The sequence below is a fragment of the Gadus chalcogrammus genome, chromosome 21 (genome assembly GCF_026213295.1).
Source record: "Gadus chalcogrammus isolate NIFS_2021 chromosome 21, NIFS_Gcha_1.0, whole genome shotgun sequence".
NCBI classification, from domain to species: domain Eukaryota; kingdom Metazoa; phylum Chordata; class Actinopteri; order Gadiformes; family Gadidae; genus Gadus; species Gadus chalcogrammus.
Window position 1 is genome coordinate 2055018 of NC_079432.1, and position 10000 is coordinate 2065017.

The 10000-nt window shown below is 54.3% G+C and overlaps 2 protein-coding genes across 2 annotated transcripts in view; one reads left to right on the forward strand and one right to left on the reverse strand.

The window, feature by feature from the left end:
• Positions 1-1061: 1061 nt before the first annotated feature.
• id2b (inhibitor of DNA binding 2b) lies at positions 1062-3435 on the forward strand. The gene is made up of 2 exons (XM_056581258.1): positions 1062-1592; positions 2049-3435. Exons 1-2 carry the CDS (start codon positions 1253-1255, stop codon positions 2150-2152), a joined length of 444 nt encoding a protein of 147 aa, XP_056437233.1. The 5' UTR covers positions 1062-1252; the 3' UTR covers positions 2153-3435.
• Positions 2297-10000, reverse strand: part of kidins220b (kinase D-interacting substrate 220b) — a 42989-nt gene continuing 35285 nt past the window's right edge. The window contains 6 exon segments of the mRNA XM_056581844.1: positions 2297-5632; positions 6564-6779; positions 7026-7124; positions 7501-7638; positions 8690-8722; positions 9278-9403. Of these exon segments, the coding sequence (XP_056437819.1) occupies positions 4415-5632; positions 6564-6779; positions 7026-7124; positions 7501-7638; positions 8690-8722; positions 9278-9403 (1830 nt within the window). The 3' untranslated portion in view covers positions 2297-4414.

The window sequence follows — 10000 nt, forward strand, 5'->3', positions numbered from 1 at the left end:
GACCCGATCCGCTGTTTCCTCTCCGTCTGCCCGGTGCCGCTGACCTCTGACCTCTGGAGGGATGGGGGGGGGGGTGGTGCGGCGCCACTCGATGTAAACATAGAACATGGGTAGAAGGAGGAGCTGCTCTCTGATTGGTCCTTCGAAACCGTTTCAGTAGAACCTCGGTCAGGTTTAATATTTCAAGGCCATAAGTGTTCACATCAAAGTTAAAAGTGAAGCGAATGTGGTCGAACTTTATTTCTTTCTCTGCGAGGTTCTGCGACAAACTTATTTAGAAATAATTGTTTAGAAAAATATTCTAGAATGTTGTGTGTAGGCTGTCTGTCTGTTAGTCTGTCTGATAGTCTGTCCCTGTCTCTCAGTCTGTGTTTGTATGTATGTCTGTGTCTCTGTCTCTGAGTGTCTGAATGTTAGGAATGTGTCAAGGAGAATAAATGAGTAGTTATACCATTTTAAATCTCCTCGGGGGAGGAGGGGGAGGAGGGGGAGGAGACGTGATCTTGTGGTGGAAGATAATGAGTAAATGACAGGTTTGGTTTTAAAGTTTTCAAAACAGTAATCACTCCAGGTGTGTGTGTGTGTGTGTGTGTGTGTGTGTGTGTGTGTGTGTGTGTGTGTGTGTGTGTGTGTGTGTGTGTGTGTGTGTGTGTGTGTGTGTGTGTGTGTGTGTGTGTGTGTGTGTGTGTGTGTGTGTGTGTGTGTGTGTGTGTGTGTGTGTGTGTGTGCGCGCGCGCGCACATTTCCTTGGCCATGCCAATCTACATTATGGAACAAACAGACACATTTCATGTAAGTTAGTAACTGATGGTGACATTGAAACAAAGTAAGGTAGAAGATATAAATGGAACGAAAAGAGTAAACGTTGAAGTGAACTCCAACTCATCTCCAGAGGACCCGTAATGGTTCTGTACCCGCCACCGCTAGGGCTCCGATCACAGCTGCTGGAAAAACACGAGGAGGGCGGGGCTACAGCTGGGGAGCAACTCGCTCGGCCAATAGGCGCGTCACTCCAGACAGCTGTCCTGTATATAAGCACCTGTCCGTCAGACCGGCCCGCCTCGAGCCCGGAGAGGAGACGGGGTAGTGATCATATAACGGCAGAATAGTTCAAACTTTTTCAATATTTACTTTATTTGATCACAACCTTATTTTATCCAGGGCTTCGTTTTAGTTTATCACATTTTGTTCGCTATCTTATTTGATTAAAACCTTGTTTGATCGTAACTTTATCGATTCCCTATCGGTCGACATGAAGGCAGTCAGTCCGCTGCGGTCGAGACCCGGCAGCGGGGGTCTGCTCCCTGGGAGGAGGACCCGGGGCAAGAGCCCGGTGCTCCCGGAGGAGGGGCTGTCCGACATGGAGCGCTGCTACCGGCTCCTGCGGGCCATGGTCCCGGGTCTCCGGCCGGACCGGAGCCTCAGCCGGGTGGACCTCCTCCAGCACGTCATAGACTACATCCTGGACCTGCAGACGGCGCTGGAGCCAGGTTCCCACGGCCGGAAGCCCCCAGAACCTCCGGGACCAAGAGGACCCCCCGTGGAGCCCGCGGTCCGCAGCCCCTTCCGAAGTCCGCGCGCTCACCTTCCAGGTAAAGCCCAACACACACCGGCGCGTCAAAAAGAACGCCCCCATTATTTCGGACGTACTAGCGCACAACGGCGGCGGCCAGACGCGCGCCAGCACTCGGCGGCGCACCGCCCCACTAGGCTTTATACCCTAGCGTCGCCACCCCTGAAAAAGCGCTTTTTTAAGCTGTTTGATACATCTTGGCTTGATACAAGCTCCTATAAATATGGAGATTGTTGATCCACTAAATTAATAATTCCACAATGCAAAAAGAATGAGCCATGAAAGTAAATAAAGTAAAGTAAATAAAGTGCGCCGCTTCTTATTGGTGCTATTGGCGGCTTATTACGCGCGTGAAATGCGGACCACTGCGCTTTGTGCCGGTGTGTGGCCGGCTTAAGGCGGCTGCACCGGGTCTGGTTGTGCCGGGTAAACGCAACGTTTTTTCTTTTTCTTTTTCTCCTCACGTCTCATCCAGAAGTTGGAACCCTGACCTCCGACCCGACTGGCGGGCCTGCCCCACCAGGGAGGCGGGAATACAGGCCCCCCGGGGCGGGTCCTGATCCGACGCTAGTGGGTTAGGTTGTCCAGCGGACCGCTGTTCTCCACCGGGAGTCAGTTGGACCCACCTTGGACCGTACAGGACGCGCCAGACTCTAAACCGGCGTAACGTTGGTCCCCTCGAGCTCCGGACCTGTAACTGGTTTCTGTATTCTACTGGTTTTATTGGGACTAACTGAACATTACTGGCCTGCTGCAGGGTGGCCTGCGTTGCACTTTTATACAAATACACGATAATGTAGCATTAAATATTAAAGTATGTTTTGAGGAATGCATATATATTATATGAACGGTGCTGTTTTGATAAGTGGACTAAAGACTCTGAATGGAATCAAGTTATATTGTTAATTAGCCGAATATTAACGGACTTATTTTGAACTTGCTCTGTGGTGACATCTTGCGGCGGTGGTCGGTCATCGCCGGTTAAAAGATGTACCTGGTTTGACAGTTTAATTTTTTAACTCTGCTTCTTTAAGTAGACCTACCTTAAGTTTTGACCAGCAAACTATCCCTTATATCTACTGTTTGTTTTCTTTGGATAAATGATTCTGCAAAATTACTAAATGTTCAACTCCAAATAGATGGCATATCTTTAAGAAAAAAATACAAGACTTATAACAGTTTCTGTAACCAAAAGCATTTTATTTCAAATGGCTCCACCTTAAGACACTTCTTGATGCCAGTTACGGCTTTTATTCATCTTGGAGTGTCACAGATATAACATTAAATATTCACATCACAAGGCATGCAAAACACCAGCGATTTAACACAAGCATGCGTGTGGATTTTCACTACATGCGTGTTGATTTTCACTACATGCGCTTCGATTGGTCCATGCTTTTAACTCCTAGGTTTCACCTCGTCACATCTATTAAGCAGTTTATTTAAGTGCACAGCGACAATCGACAGAAGCAGGTTTAAAACGGGAGCAGGTCTTCTAGTTGCTATGGTTTCTAGGACGACTGTAGTCATGTGTTGTCCTTAATAACTCGAGAGACGAACATAACGCAGTATCAACTTCACATCACAACTTGTTAACACTGAACTTCTATTCATAACCTCCTGGTGGGTCAGAATAAGATGACAGACGGGAACAGACTTATTTAGAGTTGAGTCAACTGGCGTTAGGTTTGTTAGTGGTTTAATACTGTCTTAAAAAGGTCTTATAAACTATTCATCCAGAAATCAGTTGGTTAACAAACTTCACAGACGATTCGTACACAGGTGCCGTCTGAAGAGAGTGAAACCTTTAACACGACCAGTCCCGTTAGAAGACAGAGTTGGGGTTGAGGGGGTCGGGGGTGAGAGAGTTGGGGGGGATAGAGTTGGGGGTTAGACCACCTCATCTGTCATCTCTTTCAGAGATCAGGAACCAGCAGAATAACACAACACAAACAAGATGGACCTGGTCGGGTCAGATCATGGTCAACACTGAATATTTACTTTACTTTTACTATTTTCCATTTATTACCATGTTCACCAGTGAGTTCCTGTGAATATTACTCATAAAACAACATGGCTGGATTTAAAATATTAAATATTGTCATTAATGGTTCAATATTAATTCAAAGGGGTCATTGACTTAGTTTTCTAGCTCATGTTTCAAAAGAGTTAAAATAAAGTTTATGACTTCAATTTGGTTTTCTTAAACGCCAGACACCAGCAGAACTGTTCAACAGGTGATTCTAATTTAGTGCATCCAGACTGCATGCATTAAAACACTGCTAGCTAGTTCAGCACACGCATCACAACCATGTTAGGTCTAGCTAGCTTAGCATACACAGAACAACCATGCTAGATAGCTTAGCATACACATCCCAACCATGCTAGCGCTAGCTAGCTCAGCACACATAACAATCCTGCCAGGGTTAACTAGCCTTGCACATAGAATAACCCCACCAGAGCTAGCCAAGTTACGATAATTAATGCCACAAGGACTAGCTAGCTAGCTTAGCACAAACACAACTCTGCCATGGCTAACTAACCTAGCATTCAAAGAACCCTGCCAGGGCTATCTAGCTTAGAACACAGACAACAACTCTACAAGGTCTAGCTAGCTTTTGCAACTTATAGCAACTACACCAGAGCAAGTGAGCTAGCTCAGCACACAGAAGCTACTAAGGCTAAAGCTAAGCTACTTCAGCCCAGAGAGCAACAAAACGCACAGCGGAGCTACTTAAACAAAACAAACCACCACTAACCAACCGACACGGAGCAACTGACAAACGGCAACAGGGACTCGCTTAGCGACCACCTCGACGTCGAGCCGTAGCTCCTCCCCTCCTACAGGATGCTCTCCCGCTCCTCGCCGAAGGTGACGGTGTCGGAGCTGACGGAGCAGATCTCCGGGGGGTCCCCCGGGTTGGGGCCCCTCTTTAGGTGCACCACCCGCACGTTCTCGTTGTGGGGGCCCGGCTTGGTGGTGGTGGAGGAGGAAGTGGAGGAGGAGGAGGTGGTGGAGGAGGCCACCGGGGGGGAGATGACGTCCCCGGTGGTGGAGGAGGAGGTGGAGGAGGAGATGGAGCCCTCGGGGCCGGCCGGCCGGGGCCGGTTGTTGGTGTTGTTGTTGGCGACGGTGCTGGGCGCCAGGTTGAGGTTGTAGGAGCGCGAGGACCAGCTCTCCTCGGGGCTGCTGGCCAGCAGGCTGCACTGGTCCTCGGAGCAGATGGACATGCGGACGTCCTGCAGGGCCCCGCCCCCGCCCAGCGAGCCGGGGGGCGGGGCGCGGCGCCGGGCCTGCGTCTCCTCCTCCAGCTCCATCAGGTTGGCGCCCTCCAGCTGGGACAGCTCCGCCTCCTCGTCCCGCAGCGAGTGGTTGGGCGAGCTCTCGTTGGACCGCACCCCCGAGTCCGACGAGTCCTTCTTGTCCAGCGTCACGTCGGACAGGAAGTCCTTCCCCTTCAGCGCCGGGGCGCCGGCGGCGGTCGGGGCCCCGCCCCCCTGGCCCGCGGCCCCGCCCCCGTCCTTCAGCAGAGGGGCGTGGTCGGACTCCTCCGACTCGTCGTCGCTCGTTAGCTTCTGGTAGCCGCCGCCGCTGGCCTTCATCTTGAGCTCAGCGGCACCGGCGGCGAACAGCCCCGCCCCCCCCCGCTCGGAGGAGGAGCTGGCCTTGCGGGTCAGGACGGAGCGGGCGGAGCCGTGGTGCTCCGCCTTCTCGTCCTCCTCCGTGATGGGGTCCAGGGCGTCGGCGTCCGGGTCGGCGGCGGCCGGCTTCCCCCCGGCCCCGCCCGCCCCGGGCCTCTTGGCGTAGGGCTTGCGGGCGTCGGGCTCCGCCCCCTCCTTGGCTCCGCCCTCCGGGGGCGCGGGCGTCATGAAGTGGCCGGGCTGCGGCTGCACGGGGCGCTCCCCGGCCCCGCCCATCTCCACGTTGGCCATCTGGGCCACGTACTCCTGGTAGGCCGAGCGGTACTCGGACTGCTGGCGGTCCGTCAGGCGCCAGATGTCGTTGGACGACTCCTGGGAGTTCAGGCTGGTCATGCTCGCCGTCCGCTGCCCGCCGCTCTGAGGGGACACAACCAGACAGGAAGTCACGCCCCTGTACCGCCGATGAGCCCGCCTCATGTTGCAATCATTCTGTTTAATTAGTGACTGAGAGTTACCAGCCCTCGTTAAGGGGCAGTAGGAAGGTTTAAGGGATGATTTGAGGGTAATTGGTTGGAGACAGCCTAGATATCGGTCAGCTCTAGTGAGGGAAACGCTCTGAGAGAACGTCTGTTCTGGTCGACTGCTCCTGCGTCCGGGAGAGAACCTTTAGGCTGAAGTCCCGCCCCCTCCACCCATCTCCTCCCCGATTGGCTCAGGGAATCCTGACTGCCTGTCAATCACTGGTGCATCGAACGCTGAGGGGAGGAGGTCCTGCTCTCTCTCCTTGACCCTCAGACGGTCCCTACAGCAGGTCTAACCCTGGTCCTGGTCCGGACCCCCTAGGTCCCTAGAGCAGGTCTAACCCTGGTCCGGACCCCCATGGTCCTTACAGCAGGTCTAACCCTGGTCCAAACCCCTTAGGTCCTGGTCCGGACCCCCTTGGTCCCTAGAGCAGGTCTAACCCTGGTTCTGACCCCCTACAGCAGGACTAACCCCGGTTGGGACCCCCTAGGTCCCTAGAACAGATCTAACCCTGGTCCTGACCCCCATGGTCCCTACAGCTGGTCCTGGTCCTGACCCCCTACAGCAGGTCTAACCCCGGTTGGGACCCCCTATAGGTCGGGTTGGGGGTCCTGACCCCCTACAGCAGGTCTAACCCCGGTTGGGACCCCCTAGGTTCTGGTCCTGACCCCCTACAGCAGGTCTCACCCCGGTTGGGACCCCCTATAGGTCCGGTGGTGTCCTGACCCCCTAGGTCCCTACAGCAGGACTAACCCTGGTTGGGACCCCCTATAGGTCCGGCGGGGGTCCTGACCCCCCATAGGTCGGGTTGGGGGTCCTGACTCACCATCCACTGCAGGTTGGAGGTCCTGGGGGGCTCCTCCAGCCCCAGGTTGCTGAGCTCCTCGAAGCTCAGGTTGAAGTTGTACATGGGGGAGGAGCCGTCGGCGTTGGCCACGCCCACGTGGGGCGGGGCCGCGGCGCGTGGGGCCGCCATGCTGCCCTGCTCACTGGCGGCGTCGTCCTGCAGCACCTGGCTCTCCATGATGCGCATGTCCACGATCTGGAGGGGGCGGAACCACAGTCAGACGGGGGAGGGGCTTCTGCTGAGGACCAATCAGATCCCTGGGATGGACTCAGAGGAGACGGGAGGAGGGGCTTCTGCTGAGGACCAATCAGATCCCTGGGATGGACTCAGAGGAGACGGGAGGAGGGGCTTCTGCTGAGGACCAATCAGATCCCTGGGATGGACTCAGAAGAGACGGGAGGGAGGAGCTTCTCCTGAGGACCAATCAGAGGAGGGACTCACCGTGGCTCTGAACAGCTGCCAGTCGCCGAAGTTCATGTTCATCTCCTTCTTCAGCTCGTCGATGTTGCACTGGGTCAGCACACGTCCGTTCACGTTAGCCTGGAGAGAGACACACACACACACACACACACACACACACACACACACACACACACACACACACACACACACACAGGTTACTTATATCTACACTCTATAACAATGTATTATTTTTTATTATGTGCATATCGGCCACATTGGTCACACTTAACTTTGTGACCACAACTGCCAGGTCAGTCTACATTTTAGACTGACCCAGTTTACCTCGGCTTGCATATTGATTATAGGTATATATAATATGATGTATCCTCATGTGGTAGACTGTTGTTTAATGTAGTGCAGGGTCAGGGTCACTGGAGCTCTGACTGAGACCCGGGGCCCCTGTGGTCCGGGTCCCAGTGGTCCCAGTGGTCCCCGTCCGGGTGGGGCCTCCTACCTTGCGGATGGTGGCGGTGTACTGGGGCAGCATGCCGTGGTCGATGCCCTCCACCAGGCGGACGCGCTCGCACACGGCCTCCGTGTTCAGGGAGGAGAGCAGCACGGGGGGCACGCCGGAGACCACCGAGGCAGCGGCCTGCAGAGAACCAGGGGTCAGGACACGCCCCCACCGGGTCAGGACACGCCCCCACCGGGGAGGACACGCCCAAACCGGGTCAGGACACGCCCCCGACGGGGAGGACACGCCCCCACCTGGTTGAGGACATGCCCCGACCGGGGTGGAGACACACCCCAACCGGGTCAGGACACGCCCCCGACCTGGGTGGGGACACGCCCCCACTGGTCACCATGGAGACGGTGAGACCCGCTCTTCCATCGGTCCAATCACTCAGCATTCATCTCTCCTCACTCACTCATCACTCACTCACAGCTCACTCATTCATCCCTACGTTCACTACCTACTGAGGCTAGTGCGTTTCATGCAAGGGGGCGTGTCTTCTACAGGAGGGGGAGGGGCGTGTCTTCTACAAGAAGGGGAGGGGGCATGTCTTCTAGGGGAGGGGGAGGGGCAGCAAGATCAGAGGTGGCAGCAGATGTGTGGACGTTGTCCCACCACATCACAGGTACTGGGATGTGTTGATGGTTTACCCCACCCTCTGGGGTGGGTGGAGGTGAAGAGGGGTGGAGATGGTTACTATCTGCTGTGTGATCTGACCCGGGGGGGGGGGGTGTGTATCTACACCTTCAGACTAACAGATCTTAGTCTGAAGCTGGAATGAACTCCAGATTCTCTTCATAATCGTCCGTATTCAGTGTCTGAGCGGAACGACTGGGAGGATGATGGTAGTGATATGGTCGGGTTATGAGTTAGTTTCAATCTTCACAAACACATTCATCCACGGCCAGCTCAAAGGTGCTAACCATTGCGAGCGTACGCCGGAGGAATGAGCGGGCGCCACTAGCTTGGGGACATGCTAACCACTGCTGGTGTACGCTAGGCTAGAGGGCGGAGTTAGCATCGGAAGGTAAGACACATTACTAGCATGTTAGCCTACAGACGTGGGCTCTATCCAGGCTAGAGAGAACACAGTGTGACGACAGAGGGGTGGGCGTCAAGCAGGGTGTCGGGGAAGGAGAAAACGAGTTGGAACAAAGTGCATGCTGGGACTTGTAGTAAACATCAATACCTGCTTCTTTTTTAAAGATGAACCCCTAGACAGCTTTAGAACCGCATGGCAGACAGACGGACGGAGAGACAGACAGGAGAACAGGGAGGCGGATGGTCAGACAGACAGACGGAGGGAGGGACGGAGGACAGACCTCAGGAACAACAGACCGGTGGGGACCGGTTTGAGGGGAGGCCTGTGTGAAGGTGGGGGCTCAGGTATCGATCGCCTGAGACCGTCTAACCCCAACGACTGAAGGGTGGGGTGCTGAGGCGTTACCATGGAGACGGCCGGTTCTCCTCCCCCCATATCTCCCTCCACCCCCCCTCTCCACCCCTCCCCCCTCTCCAACCCACTTGTCTCCCTCCACCTCTCTTCCCCCCCCCTCCCCCCTCTCCACCTCTCTCCCCCCCCCCCCCCTCTCCCTCCCTCCCCCTTCTCCCTCCCCCCTTTCCCTTCTCCCTTTCCACCCGAAACCAATCAACCAATCGTTGTTACGGTCCATAACTGACAGGGCCCTGCACCAATCACGTGGTCAGAAGAAGGGTTAGAGCAGCAGAGAGGGCGGGGCTTGGACCCGGTCGGGGGGGGGGGGGGGGGGGTACTTACAGGTGCGCAGCAGTAGTCCCTGTAGGGGGCGGTCCTAGAGAATGGGCGTGGCAGGAGGTGAGGTGGTTGGTAGGTGAAGCCCGGGTGGGGGCGTGGCCATTGGTAGACATGTTGGGGGAAATAAGGCTGGATGGACCAATGGGTGTAGGACACAGATTGACATGTGGGGGGGGGGGGGACAGTTTATAAACCAATCAAATCAAAGACGTTCAGAGTACATCGCTGCTTCAGTTGGGATCTAACACGGGCTGGTTTTAGATGTTAGTTTGTTTTTAGAAATGTGTTTATGCTAATGAGATTACATTATTATTATCAATCCAATTAAATATGAATGACAAATTACAGGGTAGAAATAGTTTTATATTGCTTGGCCATAACATTAAATCAGATTAGAATTATTTATTATATGAATATTTCCCAGCAGCGATATACGATATAAAACATGGTTTAAACAAAATCAGAAACTTAAATCACACCACAAGGAGAAATAAAGACTAAAGTTGAACGGCGGATCAAACAGTGGAAAATCAAATGATCATGTGATGGAGGAGTGAGATGGAGGAGTGAGATGGAGGAGTGAGATGTAGGAGTGAGATGTAGGAGTGGGATGTAGGAGTGAGATGGAGGAGTGGGATGTAGGAGTGAGATGGAGGAGTGGGATGGAGGAGTGAGATGTAGGAGTGGGATGTAGGAGTGAGATGGAGGAGTGAGATGGAGGAGTGT

Excerpts from the sequence above, each read along its gene's own strand:
- id2b (XM_056581258.1), top strand. The coding sequence starts at position 1,253 with ATGAAGGCAGTCAGTCCGCTGCGGTCGAGACCCGGCAGCGGGGGTCTG. Across the intron at positions 1,593-2,048 it reads TCCGCGCGCTCACCTTCCAG|AAGTTGGAACCCTGACCTCC; the intron begins GTAAAGCCCAAC and ends CGTCTCATCCAG.